Source organism: Stegostoma tigrinum, chromosome 16, assembly GCF_030684315.1.
Source record: "Stegostoma tigrinum isolate sSteTig4 chromosome 16, sSteTig4.hap1, whole genome shotgun sequence".
Taxonomy (NCBI): domain Eukaryota; kingdom Metazoa; phylum Chordata; class Chondrichthyes; order Orectolobiformes; family Stegostomatidae; genus Stegostoma; species Stegostoma tigrinum.
Genome location: NC_081369.1, coordinates 52,269,879 through 52,296,812, shown reverse-complemented (window position 1 = coordinate 52,296,812; position 26,934 = coordinate 52,269,879). Strand labels below are relative to the sequence as shown.

Sequence of the window (26,934 nt, the reverse complement as noted above, 5' to 3'; positions counted from 1 at the left end):
GTGGGAGGAAGGGATGGGTGAGGAAGAACAGGTTAGGGAGGCAGAGACAGGTTGGACTGGTTTTGGGATGCAGTGGGTGGAGGGGAAGAGCTGGGCTGGTTGTGTGGTGCAGTGGGGGGAGGGGAGATTTTGAAGCTGGTGAAGTCCACTTTGATACCATTGGGCTGCAGGGTTCCCAAGCGGAATATGAGTTGCTGTTCCTGCAACCTTCGGGTGGCATCATTGTGGCACTGCAGGAGGTCCAGGATGGACATGTCGTCTAAGGAATGGGAGGGGGAATTCAAATGTTTCACTACTGGGAGGTGCAGTTGTTTATTGCGAACCGAGCGGAGGTGTTCTGCAAAGCGGTCCCCAAGCCTCCGCTTGGTTTCCCCAATGTAGAGGAAGCCACACCGGGTACAGTGGATGCAGTATACCACATTGGCAGATGTGCAGGTGAACCTCTGCTTAATGTGGAATGTCATCTTGGGGCCTGGGATAGGGGTGAGGGAGGAGGTGTGGGGGCAAGTGTAGCATTTCCTGCGGTTGCAGGGGAAGGTGCCGGGTGTGGTGGGGTTGGAGGGCAGTGTGGAGCGAACAAGGGAGTCACGGAGAGAGTGGTCCCTCTGGAAAGCAGACAGGGTTGGGGATGGAAAAATGTCTTGGGTGGTGGGGTCGGATTGTAGATGGCGGGAGTGTCGGAGGATCTTGGGTGGTGGGGTCGGATTGTATTCATCCAGCCTCACATTTTATTAGCTTTCATCTCTTGTTCCCCAGTACAATTACTTCTTTGTAATCACATGGACAACATCAGGTAGGGTTACGGAAGGGCCACCAGGGAGTATGGAGGCACTGGATCTAACAGAAACAGGAGGTTGGGGGTTATTGTATCCTTATGAAGGACATTCATTCATTACACAGAGGACTGTGAGGAAGGAGAAATCTACAACCATATTCCCTTCCCTTCCCTTGTCTCTTGGTTGTGTATAAGATATATTCATTATTTAGCAGTATGCAACTTGATTGTTGCTGAAAAAGACACATTTTATCAAAGCTTTTTGCCTCACATAAGGATAATTTGTAAGAATGCCAACGTAAATCGAAAACAACATTTATACTATACCAAGGGAAAGTGCTGGTTGTTTGGGAAGTGGACCATGATTGGTAAAGAGTTTGCCGTGGAGAATATGCACATTAATGCTGATTGACGGTTAACTGCCAGGCTTTGTTTAAATTTGAAACCAGGCAGGTTGTCTCTGATGGATCAGGGTAAAACCATGAGAAACAAAACAGCAATTGGCTGTCTCCTATTTTGTTTAACAGAAACAGAAGTTGCTGGAAAAGCTCAGCAGGACTGGCAGCATCTGTGAAGAAAAAAATCAGAGTTAGTGTTTCGGGTCCGGTGACCCTTCCTCAGACCCCGAAACATTAACTCTGATTTTTTTCTTCACAGATGCTGCCAGACCTGCTGAGCTTTTCCAGCAACTTCTGGTTTTGTTTGTGATTTACAGCATCTGCAGCTCTTTTAGTTTTTACCTATTTTGTTGAATTCAGATAAGCAGTGTGTGTATGCATCCTTTCTGTTTGCAAAACACAGTCCCTGTGTATTAATATATGCATCTTTCAGTCTGCACAAGGGCACCACAGTGCAGTTCAAACTGACAATCGTAAATTGGTTGTCGGTGTAATTCCTTGTACCATAAGGATTATCCAGTAAATGTGTCTAGTTACAGAATCACATTAAATGTAGGACAATGTTGTGAGTTTTACAAGTGCAGTCTCAGTGGGTATCCAGCCGACATGCTGTTTGATGTGATCTGTCAGTATCGCCCATCACAACAGTGCTGCAATTCATAAACCATATTGTTTGTTTCTGTAAATAGGCAGAATGTCTTTATGGCTTGACTACAGCATCCTGTTAGTGGTGAATAGCACTTGTGTGACTACTGCATAAAGCAGCATGAAGCAGCTAACTTCACTTGTTGCTTCAGCTATATTTTCAGCAATGCACAAAGTACTTTAGAAATTAGGTTACTGCGGCTCAGTGGCATCTTACCAGGTTTTCTCTGCTGCTGTAGGATTGACTCCTGCCTCCTTTACAGAACGGTTATGACACAGAAGGAAGCCATTCAGCCTCTCATGACTGCAGAATCTCTAAAGGAACAATTTACCCAGTGCTATTCCCTATCTTCTTTATTAGATAATAATCCAAATCCCATTTAAAGGCCACAATTCACCCCTCCTCCACGCACTCTCAAGCAGTGCATTCCAGATCTTGGCTCCAGGCTGCATGGAAAAGTTTCTCCTCCTTGTCACCATTGCTTCTTTTGCCAATTACCTTCAAATTGTGTGCGCTGTTTTTCAGTATAGTGAAAATAACTTTTCTCTGTTCCAGATCACTCTCTGTTATGTTTGAAACAAGCCTAATTTTTTGAGTAGGCTGTCCACAACCACAGGACATGCAAAACTGATACCCAGAATCCGTTCTCCCGTTTGTCGTGTTTTGATACCTTAATCATTACGGCTTTTAAATACAATATATTAGATGGAATGCTCAGCACAGAATTTGGCCATTAGGCCAGTCGTGCCAAGATTTATGTTCCACTGAAGCTGCTTCCCATTCTGCTTTGTCTTACAATAGCAGCCCATTCTCCCTCATGTCTTTATCTAACTTCCCCTGTATTGCTCAATTCAGTTTGTATCAGTCACTCACTGTGGCAATCACTTTCACTTTCTGAACATTCTGTGGGTAAAGACATTGTGCTTGAATTCCCAATTGGATTTATTATCACAACCTTGTATTTATGGATTGGATTTTGAAACTTAATCCCAAACCCTTGCCCTGCCCTCCCCTCTGTCTCTCCAATTTTAGGTCTACAACCAGGTGATATTCTTCATAGCACTTCCTCTGGAGTGAATGTGTAATCAGCTGGCTATTAAAACCTTTCCATCCAATCACATCTAATAATCAGAATAACCGTGTACATCAGTCATCTCGGCTCCTACCCCAAATGGACACTGCAGTGCTTCAAGAAGGTAGCTCACATGGGCATCTAAGGATGGGCAATAAATGGTGGCCAGCCAGTAACCCCCACATCCCACCAGTGAACAAAGAAAACGTGGGAATGTGGGCATTTCTGGTGAGTTCAGCATTTATTACCCATCCCTTACTGCACTTGAGAAGACCCACCTTCTTGAACCTCTGCATTCCTTGTGCTGTAAGGGATAGAGTTTCAGGATTTTGCCTGGGTGAGAGTGAAGGAATGTTGATATGATTCCAAGGTCAGATTGTGTGCTGCCCTTGTCCTTCTGGTTGGTGGAGTTCAGTGGTTTGGAAATGGGCTGTTGAGGGAACGTTGGTGAGATACTGCAGTGCGTCTTGCTGATGGTGCTCACTGCTAACTGTGTGTATCAGTAGTTAAAAGGAGTGAATGCTGATGATGATGAAGGGCTGCAGATCACGCTGCCTTGTTTGGAATAGTGCTGAGCTTCTTGAATGCTGCTGGGAGGTATTCCACTGCACTCCCAGCAAGTGTTGATTATTCAGATGGATAAGTAGACTGTTCTTTCCTCTGAGGATTGGCAGAATGATGTAGGGCTGAAGGAGCTCATCACAGAATCTGACAGCACAACAAGAGGCCATTCAGCTGATCCTGCCTGCAGCTGCTCTCTGAAAGAGCTGTGCCGTTAGTTTTGTTCTGACGTTCTGCTGCTACTTAGTGGGTCTGAGTGGCTAGCTTGGTAGCACACTTCCCTTTGAATTCTGGATTGACATTACCAGTCCAGGCCTTAAGCACAGAAATCAAGGCAGGCATTCCAGAACAGTACTCCAGTTGTGCTGCATAGTCGAAGATGGTAACTTCAGGATGAGATATTAAACCGAGAACCTGCCTGGCCTGGGGGGAGAGTAAAAGATGATGTGCTCAGGTCTCCCTGGCATCTTGGGCCGGACCAGGATATCCAATCGTTTTACCATTGTTGCTGTTTATGGGGGCTTGCTGTGTGAAAATTGGTTGCTGTGTTTTTCACATTACAGCAGTTAACACACTCCAAAGCAGACCTCACTTTCTGTGAAGCACATAGAAATTCTTTTTGGAGGTTGCAAAAGCTGCAGTATAAATACAAGATTTTTTCCCATGGTCCCAAATGTTCTGTTGAGGCTTTTGCCCAGTTCCCTTTTGGACTCTATCAATGAGGTAATGGCCGAGACTGTGAATAGAGACCAATAAGAAGTAAGGAGCAGTTCCCTCATCTCCTTTGGGAGTGTTGACACCTGCTTGGTATGATGTCTCACTGGTTAGCACTGCTGCCTCACAACACTGGGTTCAATTCCAACCTCGGGCGACTGTCTGTGTGGCATTTGCACATTCTTGTGTCTGTGTGGGTTTCCTCCGGGTGCTCCGGTTCCCTCCCACAGTCCAGAGAGAAATGCATGTCAGGTGGATTAGCCATGGGAAATGCAGAGTTGCAGGATTAGTGCGAGGGCGGGGGGAGGTGAATCTGCATGGGATGTTCTTCGGAGGGTCAAAGTGGACTTGATGGGCTGAAGGGCCTGTTTCCACACTGTAGGGATGCTATGATTCTATTTTGTCTCATCCGTAGCACTGCTTTTACTGCTGAGTTAATGTTGACCTCTCTTCTTTTGTTTTAGAAACTGGATTTCCTCCGAGTCTTCAGCCTGACCACCCAGGCCCGGAGGGAAGAGCTGCTGAAGCAGAAGCGACGCAAGAGGCGCCGGATGTTGATGGAGCGGAGTCCTTCACCACCTCCGGTCTCAAACAAGCGGCAGGCCCCCTCACCGCGGCCCCTACCCACCAACAAGTACAGCGCCGACGAAATGAACAGCACTCCCGACCTGGCCGAGAAGAAGAGATTCCTGACGTCTTTCAGCCTCGCTCACATCATCCCAGAGAAAAGAAAAGGTAAAGGTCTGTTTCTCACTGAGAGGGCCGCAGGTTGGAGTTTCTCTAGAAAGGATCACTTTGTTTCTGTTGCCACCCCCACCACCATCCTTCCCCTTCTGACTCTCAGCCCTCCTCCTTCCTCCCTGAGAATGAGGGGTTCTCCTTTGCCATTCTAGTGTCTCTTCTGCCATCCCATCCCTATTTAACCTTCCCAGTCCTTTGTCCCAAGGCACATGAGTTTATTGGTAAAATGGTGGAAATAGGGATGACAGACATTACGCGGCTGTTTTTGACTAGCAGAGACTCGATGGGCTGTAGGACCTTTTCTGAACTATAGGCCTCTGTGACTCTGTGACCCTGTTTATTATGGGCAAGAGGGAATTTGGAAAAAGACAGAGAAGGGGATTTAGTGTCTTAGCCAAAGTGCAGCACCTCCAGCACTGCAGCTGTCCTACAGTGGAGCACTGGCCAAAATCTAGTGCCCAGGGCGGGGAATTGAATCCACACCTTTCAGACTTGGAGCTGGCAGAGATTCCAGCTGAGTTGCGGCTGGCATCTGTCTGACTGCCATGTTAGTTCCCTCCCACATTACCTCTGTTTTCCCAGTGTTTCTCCACATTACCTGACCGTTGCTTCTTCCATTCTGAGGTGCAAGTGCTCCCATGACCCCAAACTGAGGGCTTCCTGCCATAAACAGGAACTCATTCGATGAAACGCTTTGATTTTGTTAATATGAAAAGAGCACTATGTGTAAATGAAAGGTTCCATTAAAATCTTAGAAGAATATTCCAACCACAATCAAGAGTCATTAACTGCCCCATCTCAATTTATGAGTATTTTTTCACAAATAGATGGGTATGTGGTTGTCAAAATCACTCATTTGGCCTCCAGCCATTATTAGTCGGCATGCACGTTTAATAGCCCTCTGTCAGACTGGCACTTGGAGTTTCATTTTGAGTTGGAATTTACCCACACTTGGTTACAGTGTCCCCAGCTCAATACTAATACATGTGGCTCTGTCGCACAGTCTCATTTCGCTGTTGGTTTTTTTTAAAAAGTTCAGTGTTAACCCTACTATTCATTGGTGCTTCTCTCCCTTTCTCTCACGCACACAGAAAAGGAGACCCTGATAGAAATGATCCATTCCATAAAACAGAAGACCCGGCCTTCAGAAGCACCTTTTAAATACCTCTCCCCTCCATCGTGTACCAGTTCCAGCTCATCTCAGACTGGTGAGTGTTGATCTCTTCAAGAGGTCCTTTTATAACTGGTCTATGAGAAGCTCCTGAACTGCTGGTTTAATTGGAATACAGCTGGGGATGCACCTTTGGGGTGACTTTCCTCTGGCATTACGCTGGAGGGTTTTTTTCTGGACTCCTTCTCATCTGCCCACACACAGCTTCGTTCATTTTTCTATCTCTTGCTATATATTTCACTTTCTCTTCCTTCATTTCACTCCTTTAGCTTTGAAGCATTTCTCTTCCCTTCCCAATGAAGCCTGCCAAAACTTTGCCAATGGGTCTGACCCCAGGAAATCACTGAGAGAGGGATATAATCAATCTACTTACTTCCACCACTCCCATCCTCCCCACACACCCCAAAAAATTAAGCCTCAGTTGCATCCTTCAAAACTCACTTTATCTTGACTGACAAATCATTTATAAAATTCTGGTTTTGGAATTGCAATTCCATTGAGGAAGTTTGCTTCTCTGTCTTATAAATGGTAAGACAATTAAATGAATCCAGCCCATTTTTATGAGTTGAACAGCAAAAAGAAACTCTCACAACTGACTGGCAATGCAGTTTAACCAAAGAAAGTGTCCTCTAACAGCACGGGAGTGAACTGCAATGAATGAGGATCGGAGTTCCTACATTGCTGTGGGACACAGGGGTGGGCACCTTTGCTAAGGGTTTGATTCTGGCCAGTTTGGTAAGTCCACTGTCATGCTCGAACGATCCAGTTGTGGGATTTGAATCATCTTCTGTTTATGTGCTAAATGTTGGGAATGCTGCAGCAGTATTTTTCAGACTATCTCCGAGTGGAGAGTTGGATGAGACAATGTTACACACGTGTCTTTGAGGAACCAAGAATCTTCATTTTAGGAGTGATATCCTGATGACCAATAGCCGTTGGAGGAGTCAGGGTCGGGGGGCAGGTTTAAGGCATATCAGTTCAATGGTTAGTACTCAGGTACTTCAACTTTCAGAAGTCGAGAAACGCTACCCCACGCCATGTGCTAGTCACAGGTTAGGCAGAGATGAGGTGCTAAAGCGGATATGTTTTGACTTTGCATTTTGCTGTGCTTTTAGCCAGAATGTTGGTCACTAAGTGTTCAGAGCTCTAAGTTAATGTAATGTGATTAACTGGTTAAATCTGTGATGCTGAGATGCTTGGATCAGGGGTTTGATCCCAGACTTCACTGACTGATCTTGGCTGGGCCAACATTAGGCACAGTCTAGTTATCTCCCAGCATTTCCCTCTTGGGGTCAATCCAAATTAGCCACGATTCAGAGGCTCAGTGACTTCTGGGGGAAGGAACCGTGATGAGAGATTGGGGTTTCTATTAGTAAAGCCCACTGCCTTCTGTAATTCGGAACCAGACAGATCCGGAGGGCATTATTCAACGTTCAGTCCCTGCTGAGTTAGCCAGTCAGAGCTGGGGTTAAAGGTGAAAAGAAGCACAAGCATTGACTTGCTAACCATTAAAGTGAGACCACGAGTGAGCATCTGGGTCAGGCTCTGCTGTGAAGCTCTCAGGTTGGCTAGCAGTCACTGCATGTTTTCCCCCACACACGGGTAACGCAGGCACACAGACACACACACACAAACAGACGCAGGCACACACTGACACAGACACACACACAATCAGACGCAGGCACACACTGACACGGACACACACACAATTAGACGCAGGCGCACACAGACAGAGACACAGACATGAACACATGTGCATGGGCATACACACACACATGGGCACATGGACCACCTGAGTGTGTGTTTATTGGAGAGAGCTGCAGATTGCAGTACCTGGGTAACAGATGGCATCCAAATTTCCTTTGAAATGAGTGTTGTGCATGGTCCAATTTTGTGAGTGCGCACTGTCTTTCGGTTTATGTGTGGGGCTGTGCACCCATTTCCCGTAAAGCAGGGTTTGTGTGGTAACTCTGAAGCCTCTGTGTGGGGCCAGTGCAGCTTTGTGGAAACATCAGTCACCATCATTTGAGTGGACATTTCTACTTAAAAGTGAAATCCCTTTTCCTGAAGCAGTACATTGTGCCCGCGCAGGCACCATGAGCAGAATAATGCATCATGGCACAGTGCTTCTTTGACTTTGTAAGGCACCCCCTTTGAAAATCACACTTACCTTTCTCTTTCTGCAGCGAGCACAGCCGAGTCTTCTACCGCTGCCGATTCCGATAGGCCGCCAAGCGCCACCCCCGCCATGCCAGAACTCCGGAAGAGCACTGAGCCAGCCCGTGCAGAGCCAGCGAAAGTCTTGGATGCCACCTCAAGGCCCAAGGAGCTGGGCCCGCATGCTGACAAACGCAGGCCTATGGAAGGGCCTGTCGGGAGCCGGACAGTAAGCGTGCTCACGAATGCCACGGCCGCCCTCCAGAAAGACAGCTGTGGCACTGGGCACAGCCTGAACGAGAAAAGAAAGCCCTGGGAAGTGTTCATGGCGGAGGACTTTGCCCAGCAGTTTCATGAGTCCGTGCTGCAATCCACGCAGCGAGCGTTGCAGAAGCACAAAGGTAGGTGGGAATGATGGGCTGAAGGGCCTCTTCTGTGCTTAATAACTCATCAGCATGGAGGCCTCCTGCAGTCTCCTGAAGAAAAATGCAGGAGTTAATTGGGGTGGCACTGTAGCTCAATGATCAGCACTGCTGCCTCGCAACACCAGGGACCAGCTCAGGTCTGTGTGGCGTTTGCATATTCTCCCTGTGTCTGCATGGGGTTCCTATGGGTGCTGTGGTTTCCTCCCACAGTCCAAAGACATGCAGGTTAGGTGGGTTAGCCATGGGAAATTGTCCATTGTGCTCAGGGATGTACAGATTACAGGGTTAGGGAGGAGGTTGCTCTGGATGGGATGATCTTTGGGAGTTGATGTGGATTCAATTGGCCGAATGGCCTGTTTTCAGACTGTAAGGATTCTATGATCGTATGAATTGTAAGGATTCTACGATGCTGTGAATTGTGCAGAGTTAAACACTCCTGAACAGTATGGTGCATCTTACTGCTAACCTGTCACTATCTAACAGCCACACACTGCATTACTATGATGAGGCTTCATGAACTGATTTTTTTGTGGTAAACACAGTTAGCTAAACACCTAAAATCAACTTATGCTGTTAATTGTATTGCTGACCACACTAGGCTACGGCCATTTTCCACCAGTAATGCTTCCTACAAACACTAGTCGGTATTTTGATACTTTTCAGTTCGTTCCATGGGATTTTGAACATCTACTCCAGCTGTGCTGTCCAGCTCTGGGTGCCACGTTCTAGGAAGGATGTGAGCATGTTGGCCAGAGTGTGCAGAGTATGGTTTACAAGAATCGTTCCGGCGATGAGGAACTCCTGTGATGAGAATAGATTGAAGAAGTTAGAACTGTTCTCCTTGATGAGAAGGCTGAGCTGAGATATGATCAGAGGTGTCAAACTTTGGACAGGGCAGACAGGGCGAAGCAGTTCTCACTTACTAAAGGAACAAGAACAAGAGGACACAGACTGAAACTGATTGGCAAATGAAACGAGCAAGGTGAGGGGAAAGAGGGTTGTTATGATGTGGAAAGCAGTGCCAGGGAGTGTCGTGGAGGCCGGTTCAGTTGAGTTGGATAAAGATGATGTTGGGGGGGAAGAAGGGAGAGTGACACACTGTAATGATGCCCCTTTGAAGAACAGGTGCAGGCAGGATGGGCTGAATGACCATTTTCGGAGCTATAGCAATTCTGTGATTCTATCATGATAAAACCTGACTGTGTGGCTCCCAACATTTCACCACCTTCAGTTACTCCCGTTAGTCCCACCTACAGCTGCTGTCCTGTTCATTGATGTTGTACAACCGACAAACAATCTGATGGTGCGGAGGCTGGCCAGAGGTCCTTGAATGAAGAGTCGTTAATGTGGTACAGATCTCATTTCACGGATAGTCTTTCCCAAGTGAACAGTGAGGAGACAGGCCATTTCTCGTTCCAATGTGGACTGAGGTTACACGGCAGAACCTTTTAGAGCAAATCGTGGGGCAGTATCATGTTGGGGCCCACACCTGCCAGCGAGGCCATTTATCTTAATGGCAGTGTTCCCGAGGTATCCACCCTTCAAAAGGAGGCCACTGGGGACCCCACAGTCACTTGGAGGAGGTATTTTGTTTTTAAAATATGCTCCCAGTGAACGGGACATCCTCGTGGAGGGGTGTGCTCTCACTGCAGAGTAGCCACAGCTCTGACACACTCGCCCCTGTATCACCAGTGGAGGGGTAAATGTTGGAGGATCTCAAGTCTCATGGACTGACTTGGTTACGCCAACTTCTGGTGGGATTTGGCCTCCATTTGAATGTTCCAGCAATCCCTCCAAGGTTGGAGAGATAAACGTTCTGCCAGTCAGGCTCACAAGGCTGATCAGGGGATGGAGGGACTGTCTTATGAGAAGTGGTTGAGTAGGTCAGGTATTCGTTCATTGGAATTTAGAAGAATGAGAGACGACCTTATTGAATTGTATAAGATTCATTGGGGACTTCATAGAGTAGTTGTAGAATGGTTGTATGTCCTGTGGGAGAATCTAGAACCAGAGGGCATATTCGTTGTACAGCGGGCTGCCCATTTAGAACAGAGATGAGGAGCTATTTCTTCCTCGAGATTAGCGACTCTGTGGATTTCTTTATCACAGAGGGCTGTTCAGCTGGGTCATTAAGTATATTCACGGCTGAGACAGATTTTTAATCAGATAGGAAATTGAGGATTGTGGGGAAGTAAATGCGGAAAGTAGAGTTGAAGATTATCAGATCAGCCATGATATCATTGAATAGGGGATCAGATTCAACAAGGCTCAATGGCCTACTTCTGCTGTTGTGCCTTATGGTCTTAGAGGCTCCTTCAGCCTCTGTCAGACAAATTAAACTCTCAGCGCCTCATATTTAAATACCCTCCTGGCCCTGAATTCAAGCCCTGCGTCTCTGGGAAAATTCCACCCCAGGGACAGAGAAATCTCAAGTAGCGATTCTGTCCTCTTCCATGATCTAAACCAGCTCTTCACTTCCCTTCAGAAAAATTCCAATTGATAACTACAAAACAGGTGTGAGATGATGTATCACCCAATCCAGACCAATAGTTTTTGTCTTGTGCTGTGTTGAAGAAGTAGGATGTTCTCTTTATTTTTTTGTTTGCTCTATCTCTTTCCTACCTTCTGATATTCCAGGCCCGTGATGGGCAGTGCTATGATCCATGCAGCCTAAAGTCCCGCAGCATTTCAGATTGACCGTGTTCAAAGCTGTGTCGCCCTGAGACCCCTTGGTCACACCCTTTCTGACAGGAAACCTGACTATAATTTTCTCACCCCGCCAGCCCACAGTGCAAGAGCCCTGAAGGGGATTATAAGTGGCCCAGCTGAGCTAAGTTAACTCTGTGCTGGACAGGCACACAGCCTAGTATCTGAGCCACTCTATGGATCTGCGAAAGCTATTGGCAGAACTGGGCACTTACTCATCACCATACTGCCACATTAAGGTGTCAGCTGGTGTCTTGGTGAGAGTACCCATGCCTTCAAGCCAGAAGGTTTCAGACAAAGTGTCAAGACCCACATAAGCGCAACACCTAGGACAGCGCTGAGGGAGTGCCGCTCTGGCAGTGGTGCTGGATTTTGGATTAAATATTGAACTGAGGCCCCATCTTGCTCTCTCGGTTGGGAATTCAGGTCAGGGGAGTCCTCCCTGCTTATCCTGAACTAAAACCCCATTCCTCAATCACTGTCACAAAAACTGGTAGATCATTCTCAGAGTGCTGCTGTGGAGTCTTGCTGTGCACAAGTGATCCTCCTGTGCTTCCCGACATTACAGCGGTGAGTACATTGAAGAGGTACTTCACTGGCTGTTTAAAGCACCTTGGGATGTGATCTGCAAATACATGTCCTGTAGTCCTCTCCCATGTTCAATGACCTCAACAACCTTGACGCACTGATTGGTGGAAGTGGAGGGCTGGGGGGAGAGGTTGCAAGTGCTGCACATGTTTTTCAGGTAGATTGCTGCTTCCTGCTAAATGTAAGAGATTTAACAAAAGTTTCTTGCACCAGGAAGCTAACCCCATGCTGGGTTTGAACCTGATCACAGCGAGTGCTCCCTCTCGAAGCATCCAATTAGCCAGCTGCTTTCTCAGCGAAAGGAAATTACGAGCATGTCTCCCTGCAGTAATTGCAAATGATTATTTGTTTATAGTTTTTAATAGCTTGCCTTATGCTTCTGGCTGAAATTCCGCCCTGGATAAATGCAGGTAAACTGCAGTCTAGCAATGAAGGGAAGCCCTTATTTCACTTGTGGTCATTTTAAGCATTCTGACTGCACTGTTAATCCAGTGACCCAGGTAATGTCAAGGTTCTAACCTCACAATCACAGATGGTCCAATAAAAATATGGAATTAAGAGTATGTTGCTGACCATAAATCCATTGTCGATTGTTGGAAAAAGGAAATAAAAAGATAGCCTAATGGCAAGCTACTATCAACTACTATAAAGCCAGTGTGGTTCACTGTTTTCCTCCCTAATAGGAGGTCATTCTTACCTGGTTCGGCCTACATGTGACTCCAAACCCAGACTCTTAACCGCCCTCTGGGCAATTAGGAATGGGCAATAAATGCTGGCCTAGCCAGAGACATGCATATCCCGTGAATGAATTTTAAAAAACTGTCTGATTGTCAAATTGCCAAGCTAAGGAAGTGAGCAGAAAATGAACTAAAGGAAGACAATTGGAGTTAATTTTAAAAAAAGCACAGAGAAAAGTCCAGGGAAAGTGAATTTCACAATATGCATTTTGTTACCAGCCGATGAAAACAAGAGGATCTACTGCCCGTGTGTGTGTGCGCATGCACGCACGCTTGTGTTTGTTCTAGGAAGATCCCAAGGTCAATCCCTGGTCTGCACTGCACCAGTTAGAATCAGTCTGTCTGCACCTGAGAATGGAGAAACCTGTAATTGTAGTTGTTTCTTGATATATATTAGTGATCTGGATCTTGACAAACAGTTGATTCAAAGTTTGCAGATGACATTAAACCTGAAAGAATTATAAATTATGAGGATGGCAGTGCGGAACTCCGAAAGGACATTGACAAGGTGCGGATGAGATTCAGTGCAGAGAAGTGTGAGGTGATGCACTTTTGCCAGAAGAATGTTGAAGATCAAGATAAAACAGAAGGTAGAAATCTAAAGAGGGGAGTCAGGGGCAGAAGGACCCAGGTGGATATGTGTACAGATCAGTAAGGGTGGCAGAACAAGTGGAGACAGCTGTAAATAAAGCATAATTAATTGGGGCATAGATTACAAGAGCAAGGAGGTGAAACATGACATTTGTTGGACCTCAGCTGGAGTATTATATACAGTTCAAGAGACCACCTTATGGGAAAGATGTGAATGCATTGGAGAGAATGCAGGAGAGATTTACAAGAATGGTTCTGAGGATGAGAAACTTCCGTTTCGGGGAACAGTCGCAGAAGTTGCAGCTGTTATTGGAAAGAAGAAAGCAGAACGTAGATTTGACAGACATCTTCAAACTCATGAGCGGGTTGAAAAGATTCGATAAGAATAAGCTGCTCCTGTCAAAGGGGCATTGACGTAAAGAGATGTGCAAAAGAAACAAGAGGGTGATGTGAGAAAAATCTTTGTCATAGAGTGAGTAGTTAGGGTGTGGAATTCACTGTTGAGAACTGTGTTGGAGGTGGGTTCATTTGGATAGAAATGGTGTGCAGGGATAGGCAGTAAAGACAGGAAATTGGTGCTAGGTAATAGAATCAATGCAAGCACAAGGCACTGAATGGCCTCCTGCATCATAACAGTGTGCTTCAGTTCCGCACCATGGAATGTGAATGGTGTCATAGCTTTCTGACACTAATCTAGAGTGTACATAAGGTTGACCACTGAGTTGACCTGCTGATCCTATGGTAATCAAGCTGCTGACTCAGATGGTTCACAACCTCCTGGTTTTCAAAGGGAGCACTCTAAAGATATCCGCCTCTCTGATCTCTTTACCCAGTCATGTCATCTCCCTGCTCTCCTACCCCAAGATAGCTAACCCCCAACTGAGCTTTCATTTACCCCCGACAGCCCTCACTGAACCTGTGTTTCTCTTCAGGTACCACGGCGACACTAACTGCGGAGCAAAATCACAAGCTGGATGCCTCTGTCCGCTACAACATTCCTGAGATGCACTCTGCCAGCAGAGCCGAGTTTACGCACCAGAATGGCCAGCACAGTGCCACCCAGACCAGGAAAGGGATGGCATGTGAGCGTGAGGAGGAAACTGACAATGAAGATGAGGAGGAGGAGGAGGAGGAGGAATTGAGACCTTTCCATTCAAAGTGGCAGGGCATTGAAGCTGTCTTTGAGGCTTACCAGGAATATGTGGAAGGTATGCTGTCTTTCTGCAGGCAGGTAATCGTGAGTCACATAACAGGCCAGCTCTGGGGTAAAGTCTACCACACTCAGACACTTAAGTCAACCAAATAAAAATCGAAAGAACTGCAGATGCTGTAAATCAGGAAACAAAACCAGAAATTGCTGAAAAAGCTCAGCAGGTCTGGCAGTATCTGTGAAGGAAAAGACAGAGTTAACATTTCGGGTCCAGTGACCCTTCCTCAGAACTATCAGAACTGCACTTAAGTGAACCAGTCGAATCATACAGCAATCATATTCGCCGTGACTGAGATTAACATTTTTTAATTTCAGATTTTATTAACTGAAGAAATTTAAATCCCCCCACTTGGCCGAATTTGAGCCTGCACCCACCAGGTCCTCTGGGCTATTGCCCAGTACTATTAGCACTATACTCCTGTCCCATGCACCACAACCATTTTCTCAAGGGAAACTGGGATGAGTGACGAATTGAACAAAAACAGAAGTTGCTGGAAAAGCTCAGCAGGTCTGGCAACATCGGTGAAGAAAAAATCAGGGTTAACATTTCGCGTCTGGAACGGTTCTGACGAAGGTTCACCACACCCGAAATGTTAACCCTGATTTTCTTCTTCACAGATGCTGCCAGATCTGCTGAGCTTTTCCAGCAACTTCTGTTTTTGTTCCTGATTTGCAGCACCTGCAGTTCTTTCGGTTTTCACTTGGTGAGTGATAAATGCTGCCCACAGATGTCAATGCTCACAACTGTTGAAAGAATCGAAGGAACTGCTGAACAGTGCAGGGTGGCCACCAGCAATATTCGTTGTAGAGTCACAGCTGCTAGCAGTACTCAGCCATTTCAAGGGGGTGAGCAAACAAGATCAGCTATAAACACTGTTCCCTCCTCCAGCAGCAGTAGGACAATACTGATCTCTAACCATAATTCCCAGCTCCTGGTATGTACCTGCTCCACAGTGACCATCGAGTTTAGCTATCTTTATTCAATCACTGCCAAAGTAATGCAGCATTCCCTCAGAATGACACGGAAGTGTCAGTCTCAAAGGTCAACTCCATCAAATCTACCCTGCTGCTTGAAAAGAAAGTAAAGTTTTGGAACAAATTAATCAATGTTCAAGTCCATGGGGTGGTACGGTGGCTCGGTGGTTAGCACTGCTGCCTCACAGCGCCAGGGTTCGATTCCACCCTCAGGTCACTGTCTGTATATAGTTTGCACGTTCTCCCGATGTCTGTGTGGGTTTCCTCTGGGTGCTCCGGTTTCCTCTAACAGTCCAAAGATGTGCAGGTTAGGTGGATTGGGCCATGCTAAATTGCCCCATAGTGTTCAGGGATGAGTAGATTTGGGGGAGGTATGGGGGATGGGTCTGGGTGGGATGCTGTGAAGGTTGGTGTGGACTTGTTGGGCCGAAGGCCCTGTTTCCACACTGTAGGGATTCCATGAAATTTCCATGAGGAAATCAGATCAGAGGACAAGCAATTCCCAAAAATGATGACACATAGGAAAGCCATTTAATACTCTAGGATGAGCCAGTGCCTACGTGAATGGAAGGACATCTGAGGGAGATTGAAAGATTCTTGTCAAGAAAACAAATCCTGCATTTCAGAAGGAAAATCCTGGAAGGGAATGGGAGGCACAAAGTTAAAAGGCCAAATTAAAGAGGTCTGACAGCATCTGAGGAGAGATCGTTCATAAATTTAAGTGAAACCAAAATGCTGCGGATGCTGGAGATCTGAAATATATTATAAACAGCAAGTGCTGGAGAAACGAGAGATGTCTTCTCCAGAGACCTGCTGAATTTCTCCAGCAACTTCTGTTATTTCCTACCTCCTGCACTGCGGTATTGTGCTTTCAAGGTAAGGAGTTAATTCACCTTGTTTTGTCCATGCCTGTTGTGGCTGTGAATGTGCGTTCTGAGATTAGAGGGCTAACAATTTAGTGATGAGCTTATGCTTCAAGGAGATGAAGTAACACAAAATTTGTAAACCCCCATTTCAGAACAAAATATTGAGAGGCAGATTCTACAGGCCCAGTGCAGACGTCTGGAAACCTTTCATTATAACCTTAGCCTGACTGCAGAACAGCTTTCCCTCAGTATGTCGGTAAGTGCTGAAATGAAACATTTCATAATAATTCTCTTGTTTGTAATGAGCTATCAGTTCCCACGGCTGATTTTTCTTGTTTTGATGGGAACAGGCAGTGCAGCACAGAACTTAACCCCTAATGTCTTTATGAGGTCCTTGAAATGGGTATATCAGAGCAGCAACAAGTGTACCTCATTAACCTGACGGAGGTTTCAAGGACTGACGGTCCAGGACATAATCCACCTTTTGCACTCACCAACCTAACCTGGCCAGCAGCTTTTAAAAAGGCACCTATACACTGGTTGGAATTAGATACCAGCAAAAATACCACACCATGATTCAGAAACACGGAGCTTTGAACATTGATGAAGTTTTATTCACTAAACAAGTTTAATCCAAAACATGTTTGTCTTATTTTGAGAAGTAAATTAAGACCATAAGACATAGGAGTGGAAGCAAGGCCATTCGGCCCATCGAGTCCACTCCACCATTTAATCATGCGTGATGGGCATTTCAACTCCACTTCCCTGCACTCTCCCTGTAGCCCTTGATTCCTTGTGAAATTGTATCTCCGTTGGAGATTGTCCCTTTCTGAACACTCTTTATGAAAGTGTGTGGTGAAGACAGGTTCAGTGATAGTTTAAGGAAGAGCATTATGTCATTATCTACAGGAGAAAACTTGTAGAACGATTGGTAAAACTGGAGCAATGGCATCTGTGTACTGTCCGTGGGGAGAGCTGGTACAGATACAATGGGTCTTATGGCCTCCTGTGTGGTTTTGTAGTTGTATAAATCCAGTGACAGAGATGAATTAGTAAATGTCCTGTGCACCCAGGATCCAGGTTTCTACTTGCTTTTGTATAGATGCTACTAATCTCACGTAGTATGGGAAACAGCAGTTAGCCTCGGAGTGCCGAGGCTGTAGAGTTGGGGGAGTTGGTGACCAGTGAGTGATGAACTGAGTACAGGTCATGTTCTTGGTCAATGTGCCTGGCTGCAGAGAGGATAAGGTTTGGCGGGCTATCAGATAGTCTCACTGTGTGGGACTTGTCAGCTGGAGGTTGACCTCAGCCTGCAGTGATGCTGACTTATTTTTTGAATAAAGGTCCCTCATCAAATGGATTATAATACTCGAGAATGAACACATAACCTGAAAGTGCTGCACCTAACGAGTGTCTTAATGATGCTTTTAGGATAACGGGTATTTGCTTTGAGATGTTAGAGAGTTGGGTGTGCCTCCTTTCCGTGCATAAGACCTGCCAGTCCTTTTCAGCAAGCATTGCAACATTATTCCATGAACCGCCCTGCAAAGTTTGTATGGCTCCCAGTTAGAGAACCACTAACCTATGTGACCATAGTTCATCAGCAGGAGAACAAGGAATAATATAGGAGGCAACTTTCGTCTAGCCTTTGTCCACTGCCAACATTTCAACACCCAAATTTCTGGAAGCGTGGGTGACACATTTCCTGTCCATCTGTAGTTCAGAAGATGGCAATGAGCTATCTCCTTGAACCTCAGCAGTGCTGGATCTTATGGTGGGAGGAGGACCTTCCAAGGTAGTGACACCGTGGCGATGAAGAAACCATTTATAAGGTCCAGGTCACAACAACCTGGAATTATGAATAACAATTGCAGAAGTTCCTTTCACATCTCATGAATGTAATTCAAAATTTGAAAGTAAGGTGACTATTTGCATATTTCACAACAACTAATGATTGTATGAAGTAGCGTCAGAATAGAGGTAGAGGTTATAACTTAGATAATTCAAAATCAAGCAACTTCTGAAAGGCAATGATGATAATTGATTCCAATGTCTGATTCTGTTTGAAATGCAGGAGCTACTGGCTCAGAAGCAGAAAGTTGCCTCTGAAAGGGAAAGACTCCAATCCGAACTGGACCACTTAAGAAAGTGCCTTGCACTCCCAACAATGCACTGGTCTAGAAGCTATTCCAAGTCATACCCAAGGTGACATCCCTGTTAGCTCGGTCACAGCGTAGAGAAACTATTTTGTTATCCTGGTATTTAATATTCCCATTGGAATTGATACTCTAGGCAAGACCTAAGCATACGTGCCACATATGAAGCAAAGGGTCAAAGGATAAATGACCTATTTGAACGAACACTGCAATGCAACTATAACAAGACTCCTGGATCTATTTTTACATAAATTTGCTTAAGGAAACTTTTTTTTTCTAGCCTGTTTGATCTGATCATCATTATTCTGTCCCCTTTTTTCTGGTTAAAAGGAAAAGTCAATTTGCTTTTTAGAGTGCGGGGTTGGGAAGACCTCATTCTGACCTCCAGAGCCAACACTAACCCATTCAGTGTACACATTGACTCCTTTGCTCGAGTGGCTTATTATGGCAGCATGGACAGGAAGCAGTGGCAGTCGGACTTCTCGTGTGGATGTTTCTTTGCCCGAAAGAAAAGAAGCAGGGGAGCCAAAGTCGCCGGAAGATGCTGCAAGTGCTGACCCCATGAGATTGACGGACCTTGCTGTCCGCCTCCGTTCACTGGATTCCCCATCCATCAATCTGCCAAAATCCTTGGAAATCTCTTCCTGTTCCCACATTCCCAGACCTGCTCGCACTCCCACCCACAAGTAAAAAGCATCCGAAATACTGGCTCCTCTTCACAACCCTTGTACTGCAACTGAACCAGGCCACAACAGGACAGTTCAAGACTCGTTCGGATAATAAGGCTTTTTTTTATTTAAAAAAAACAAAAAATGCACTTAAGGCGATTGAAGGTACCTTTAAACCAGATTTAACTTTTAAATCACAAGAGATGCATGTTACGGAGCTGAGTGTGTGCATTAAAAAAAGTAGCAAGACGGGAGCCTGAAGGGCAGGGGTTTTTTTAATTAAAAAAGTAAATAAAAAGGATTTTTCACACAAGAGGTGCTTTGCCTTGTACTGTATATAAATGAAAACAGATTTTGTATGTTTTTATTACTTTAATTATTGTTATTAAAGCTTGCCATTTTTAATATGTTTCTGCTTTGGCAAATATCTTGCTTTTAGTGTTCGTACTGCTGCTGGTCAGGACAAAAAAAAATTTAAATGTTTTTAAAAGTAAATCTGAAAAAGAAAGCGAGCGAGCTGGTTTTCACTGGTGCATGCGCTGTCACTCTAGTTTTCATGTGGCACCAGTTTTAAGATTTCTGTACAGGAGGATTCAAGGCCTCTACACCCTGCACCCCTCCCCCCAGCCCCCATTCTGCCTCCCCACCCCATTCCTCCCCTTTCCTTGCTCCCTGTTATTTATATGTGCTCGGGACAGGCGAGCACTCCAGGTGATGTGTGGCTGTATCAGCTGCTTTAACTTTCCTTCTGTTGTACTGTAATATTTCGTACCTAATTTGCACTCGCCTATAATGGGCACTCAATCTGTTTCATGTCAAAAAAGATTCCCTTTATGCTTGGAGAGTTAGCACTCATTAAAATTGGAAGACGTACATGGCTTGGAAAATTTCCCCTTTCAAGGCGCACTTGTGAAAAAGCCGATTTGGATCTCCCTGTCTAATGGTGCATTTTTGTATATTGGAAAGAACTTTCTAACTTTCCTCTCTTTTCGCATCCATAGAGCACTGTCACTGATGGCAGAGTGGACTGAGGGATTATCCACATTTGATAGTTGATGAATGAGTGTTATATCAGGTATTGAAAGGGTTAAATATGCATTTTCTGGTTTCCTCCACCACCTGCCCAGCTGTTCTATTAGGCCTGTACGAGTTTAGAATGGTACTGAGTTGGGAGAATGGTGTACTGTGGGATAGCACAGGATAATGTGACTCATTGTAACTGTAATCTCCAAACTCCCCCCTTGGTGCAAGGTCAGGGTGGACTACAGCCGTGACAGTCCATCAGAAATCCTCTCTGGGAATTCATAAAACAGAAACATTAGTTACGACACCCTGAGGAGGGAGGAGAACAAATACATTTCTATGCCCATTAGTATTCTGTGATGCATCTTTCTTAATCCTTCTCCCATGCAAGATATAAACAGCTCTTTTTAACCAAGGGTGTTATATTCCTAAACCATGAACTTTTCTTCCTGTATGCGCAGATAAAATTAAAAGGATGGAAAATGTCAACATTTTTTGCTATTCATTCAAAACCTGTAACACTGCAAGTGAGACGTCTTTTCTTTGCAGATTCCAGACTTTAGTCCCATTGTAAGTGAAGCATTCAGCAGTATTTCTTGCAGGTCAGTTTCTTTAAAGCAATATGCATTAGAAGTCTTGACTTATGGATGTCCCTGCTCCTTGTGTGAGGGCAAATGCATTCTCCCACTTCTCATCCAGAATTGTTACTCCACTTTTTTTTTAAAAAAAAATTCTGTTCCACCAAGTGCAGAGTTTCAGAATAAGCATTTTTTGTTTTTGAAAAAGAAATAATGGGAATGTTTACCCCACTACTAAGCTATTGTTTGACTTATCCAACAAAATTTCAACCCATTTTTTAAAAAAAAATGGTTATTTGGTATTTTGCGTTTCCCTACCCTCACATGTAGACAGCATATAAAGGGGGAGGAGGAGAAAACTGATAGTAAAACTTTTCATCCACAACAGCACCCCCCACTCCTTTTTTACAGCAGTTGCTGTACCTTGATTAATGGAGTGCAGCCAGCAATCCATTGGGTGAACTGTGCTTTTCTTTAGTAAGTATGAGTCACCAAGAGGTTAAAGAAGACAAGATTTATTTGCGGGGAGACTTTAGCGGCATTTCATTTGAGTGTTGAGTGCAAGGTTAATTGTGCATGGGAGTGCCACTGCCAATCACTTAGAGGCTCAGTCAGACTGCACCTCTTCCTGAATGGGTTTTGTGCCATACATTGCTCCTATTGTGAACCATGGTGTACTTACAGGCAAAGCCAACCCTCCACTGCAAACAGTTCAAGCTTTCAATGATTTTCTGTGTTGGAGAGACAAGCTGTCACTAGGTTCTCTTTTGTTCATTGGGTGTTACCCACCTGAAAAGACCAAGCGCATCCAGTTCACCATGTAGCGCAGTTGCGATGGGACCTGCTCAATGTGATACAGAGCCTTCCGCGTTAGAAAGGTTATGCAGATTGTCACAAAACTTCAGACTAGACCATGTTGTCCTGACCGGGGGCAAATCAGCCTGGGTTCCTGCCCCTGCTCACTTTCACATTAGACTCCATCTGTGCATGGGTGTTGGGCAAAGATATTTAAAAGCATAGAATCCGAGCCCCCTCACTGTAAAATCTCCTGTGATTTGCACTGCCACACGGGAAGAGAAACTTGAGTTGAAGTACTGGATGGTGGCTGGTAACCCATGGGATCATACCCTAGCAAACTAGCAATCCATTCTTGCTGTTTATCAACTTGAAGTCTAGTTGGTCCTAATATTCTGCACTACTGCAGGTAATTCATTCTTCTTCTAATGACTAACAGATATGATGGGGTGGGAGCAGGGGCTGAAAGCAGGAATTATATGATGAATAGAAAGGGTTTCCTTATGTGCTTTATACTGTATTTATACTGTATAACAAAGATATGTGCTTACCCACATGCTCCATCTACGAGATTGGCTACAACAAATCCCATTTTCTCCAGACTCAGTCCCAGGTACACTATTTATTCAGTGACTGAGATAGATGCTGTCTTATCCTCTGTGTCTTCAGTCAGTTTTCTTGCTGACTAGGGCTTTGTTAATGACATTACAATTGAGCTGTCCAGAAAATGAAGTATAACTGATAATCCATAACCTGGTTTCTCTCTTATGATTTACCATCAGCCATTTACCTTGGCTGCCAAAGTATTAATACACCAACATACAGAAACTGCCATCATTGTCAGTTTAGTTCAACTCTGATAGGATACGTGCTTAATATAAGTCATTGCATGACAAACAATGTCACACTGGTAAATTTTTAACATGGCATAAGGTGTATGATTATGATGCACAATACAGCTTCATTCTAATACTTGAAGACGCCACCAATAACGTATTGCTTGCTGTGTCTTTCAGCCTGCATTTACTTAACTGGTATGTTGGACTAGGTACTACCCATTGGGTATTCAGTTTGATAGCTGAGTGCTGCAAAGCTTGGCTTTCTACCAAGTGTCTTCTGACCTGACTGGAATTTCCAATGATTTTCTTCCAAATGACACTATCTTGACCAATCCATGTTTAACTTGGAAAACTGTAACCCTTATCATCTTTGCCATTGTTTTCCAAACCATTGAACAATAAGAAACTGCTCAGTACTGCATTTGAACCCAATGAATGAACACAGTGTCCAAAAGGCTTTCAAACTCATACCAAATACAACTAAATCAAATTCGGAATTTACTTTGTCTCCCAAAGACTGATTTTATTTTCAAGAAAATTGTGCACATCTCTCCAATTAGGAAATGCGGAAGTCAGTATTTGAAATATGTAGCTGCTATTGATAACCAAACTCTGTACAGGCACTCATTTGGGAAGGTTAACATATTTCCCACTAGCAGCATCCTTGATGATAAAGCATACTTGGCTAGGGAACACAATGGATTTTTACATTCAACCAGTTGGCACATAAGCGTGCTGGTGTCTTTTTTTGTATAGCTACTGTTCAAGCTCTTCAGTTTATTTGGACTTTTGAATTGAAACGCAACACTGTGACCTGGCAACTGAATCCTTATACTACAACAGTTATAAAAATACAGGCTGAGAACTGATACAACTTGCCTGTTTAAAGTGAAGAAACTCAAGGATCTGTTAATTCTTTGCAAATTTGACTTCTGATGGAAAAGCATCTTTGTGTTGGTGTTTTGCAAGACTCTCAAATTTTTGTCCAGTATTATTGAGAATGTGATGCCATCTACTTTTGATGAGATTACACAGATGCCATCTCTATTGGAACTGGCCTTGGTTGTACACCTACTTGCAGGAGTGTGCATTTGATGAGGGAATCTAGTCAAATAACAACTCCATTCCCATCTCATTGTGAGAAGCTCAAGGACAGAGAGGCAATTACCTGTGAGATCAAGATGAGGTCAATGTGACTGTTAATCCAAAGAAGAATAGCAGTGTTTCTTAGGAGCTTAAATCAAAAAGCAGGCAGTTCTAGATGATACTTTAATTCTATTTGTCTTGAGTGCCACCATAGAGCCTTGTTGAGACAACTTGTGATTTTTATTCTGAGAACTAGTACAGAACTTACTGAAGTGCCCTATAAAAACTAATGCCAATGGCAGCAGGTGGATACCCCTTCACACTTGGACTGATGAAGCAATGCTTTGTCGGACAGCACTATATTCCCCCCGCCCCACCACAACCTCTTTATGTAGGTCACGAGTGGCCATGATGAACACCAAAGGATAGCGGAAATGCCTGTTTCCGGGCAATGAGAAATCACCTGCTGCAGCAAATCATTTACCGTCCTATCTTCAGCTACAAACCTTACGAACTGGGTGCTTAAGTGCAACAGAATTGACAAACAATAGTGCATACCTTTTAGCCATGATTCCCACTTTGCAGTCAACAGGTCTGTTGCTAATAACCCACTTCTCTATGTCATACACCTGCTTTTCACAAGCAGAGCTGCCTTTGTAGGTCATTGCAACTATAAATCTGCCACCGGATAGGTTGGACTATAGCTCTGCACTTCTATTACAGCCTGTGCACATTCAGTGTATCATTTTCTTTTGAGGGTGGAAGGTGAGACCTCCATTATAATGGGGGGTTTGGGTGGGGTGGGTTGATGCTGTGAAATTATGTTTTAACTGTATTGTTTGGATTTATTGTAATGTAATATATTTGTCGAATGTAGTAATTAGGTATTTATGAATATATTGCTGTAATTTCTGACAAAAATCACAAAAATAAAATCATGTACAGAGAGATAAATGCGTGATATTTTTCAGCCACATCGTAAAGAAGCTTCTACAAAAGGAGCCAACATGCTTCATGATAGTAATTTCTGATTAAACACAATACACATAGTTAGGAGCTTGTTTTTGACTGGTGCAGACTCCATGGTCCAAATGACCTTTTTCTATGCTGTAGATCTCTATGAATGCTAGCTTCGGCTCAATGGATAGTGTTTTCAAACTCTGAAAGGGATCGTTGTGCATTTAAGACCAACTCCAGAGATTTAAAGATATAAGGTGAAGTGACAGTCCAATGCAGTATTGAAGGAGTGTTGTATTGTCAGCGATGCTAACTTTTAGATCAGATTTTAAACCAAGACTATATTTGCTCACCCAAAAGCTCCTATTTCAAGATTTTAAAAAGACAATTGTTCTTCTGTGTCCATCATCTCTGCCAGGGAATCAGACCGACTGCTAATTTACACTATCCTATCTGACCCATCATGCTAACAAAGTGTGGAGCTGGATGAACACAGCAGGCCAAACAGCATCTCAGGAGCACAAAAGCTTTTGTGCTCCTGAGATGCTGCTTGGCCTGCTGTGTTCATCCAGCTCCACACTTTGTTATCTTGGATTCTCCAGCATCTGCAGTTCCCATTATCACTGTCCCATCATGCTTTTCAGTGCTTTCCAAGGTCTCTCAATCAGGTGGGGGCAGTGCTAGAACTTTTCACATCCATATGAGAAGGCAAAAGGGGCCTTGGTTTCACATCTCGGCCGAAAGGCAACACTGCAAAAAGTGCAGCCCTCTCTCAGCACTGCATTGGAACTATCAGCTTGTGGTGCGTGAGCACAGAGACATTTGATTCATGGGTACAGATGTCAATTACTGAGCCACAGGGGGCACCTCACATTTTATATTAACAGAAATTCTGCTGAAACTATGGCAGCTGAATGGGAGGATTTTCCATTCTATTTCCTAGCTTCCATATATGAAAATAATAAGGGCAAATATCATATTAATAACCTTATGGACACTTGCCCAAAGCTTAATCCAAGTTCTACATTGACACCCAAGTAATTGGCAAGCAACAAAGAAAAGCAAGATCTCTTACACATTAATTTTAAATGTTACACCACAATGAGACAGATCGGAATAGTGTTCTTTACTCACTTGATACCGTTAACCATCAGCAATGTTCTTCGAGTTCTCACTTCCACACATACCATGCTTGATGCTCATTCTGTGCAGGATTAAACTTGGTGGTTATACATGCTTCTTCCAAATATGGGTGACATGTAACTAGGTAATCAGCAGCTCTCTATAGTTACAGAGTCACACAACACGGAAACAAATCCTTCAGTCCAACAAGTCCATGTCTATCATAATCCAAACTAAACTAGTCCACCCGCCTGCACTTGGCCCATATCCCTCCAAATATTTCTTATTCATTCCAAATGTCCTTTAAATGTTGCAACTATGCCTGCATACATCATTTCCACTGGAAGTACATTCTACACATGAGCCACTCTGAAAAAGAAATTGTCTCTCATCTTTTTAAAATCTTTCTCCTCACCTTAAAAATATGTCCCCTACTCTTGAAATCTCCACCCTAGGGAAAAGGTACCTGCCTTATGATTTTATAAACGTCACAACCTCCTGCACTTCAGTGAAAAAAAGTCTCAGCGTATCTAGCCTCTCCTGAAAACCCAAATCCAAAATTCCCAGCAACAACCTGGTGAATCTTTCAGTTTAATAATATCCAGTTAAATAATATCCTTGCTATAACAGGATGACCAGAACTGGACGCATTATTCTAAAAAAGGCCTCACCAACATTCTGTACAACCTCTCAACATGACTTCCCGACTCCTATACTCAAAGTTCTGAGCAATGAAGTTCCTTGCATAATTGCAAAGGAGGAGTTATTTTCCAGGGGAAATTGAGGGGCATCCACTTCATCAAACACAATCAAAAGCCCATACACAATATCCACACATTTAAGGCAGTTTCCCTTTTCCAGCATAGGGGTGTAAGTTTTGAAACGCACTTCTCCAGGTGGCATCAAGTTTATATTGTTGTAATTTGGAATAAGCAATTGAATGAACTAGGAGCAGGAGTAGTCCACTTGGGTCCTCAAGCCTGCTCTGCCATTCAATATGATCATAGCTGATTTCATTACTCCATAATCCCGCCTACTCCAATAACCATTCACTCTTTTACGTAGCGAGGATCTAAGTACCTCTGCCTTAAAAATATTCAAAGGCTTTGCTTCCAACATGTTTGAGGAAGAGAGTTCCAAAGAGTCATGACCCTCTACGAGAAGAGGAAATCCTCATCTCTGTTTTAATTGGGTGACCCCTACTTATAGATTCTCCCACAAAAAGAAACAGATTTACTGTGTCCACCTTTTCCGGGACCGTACATGCTTTAATGAAATCATCTTTTCTGAATTCCAGCAGATGCAAGTCTGGACTATCCTGCTAATATTTTGCTACAATAAAGGGAAAGGTAGGGTGACATGGCAGATCTGCCTTCT

General features: G+C 44.3%; 1 protein-coding gene across 11 annotated transcripts in view; it reads left to right on the top strand.

Moving 5' to 3' along the window:
* gse1b (Gse1 coiled-coil protein b) overlaps positions 1-24,293 on the top strand; it is a 760,234-nt gene extending 735,941 nt beyond the window's left edge. For 8 of the 11 annotated variants that reach the window (XM_048546476.2, XM_048546475.2, XM_059651763.1 and 5 more), the window contains 6 exons: positions 4,631-4,901; positions 5,999-6,115; positions 8,265-8,636; positions 14,215-14,490; positions 16,486-16,589; positions 18,408-24,290. In XM_048546476.2, the coding sequence (XP_048402433.2) occupies positions 4,631-4,901; positions 5,999-6,115; positions 8,265-8,636; positions 14,215-14,490; positions 16,486-16,589; positions 18,408-18,542 (1,275 nt within the window). In that variant the 3' untranslated portion in view covers positions 18,543-24,290. Of the gene's footprint in view, positions 1-4,630; positions 4,902-5,998; positions 6,116-8,264; positions 8,637-14,214; positions 14,491-16,485; positions 16,590-18,407 lie in introns of all 11 variants that reach the window. The other 3 variants (XM_048546474.2, XM_048546472.2, XM_048546473.2) reach the window with 2 other exon arrangements.
* Positions 24,294-26,934: the final 2,641 nt, after the last annotated feature.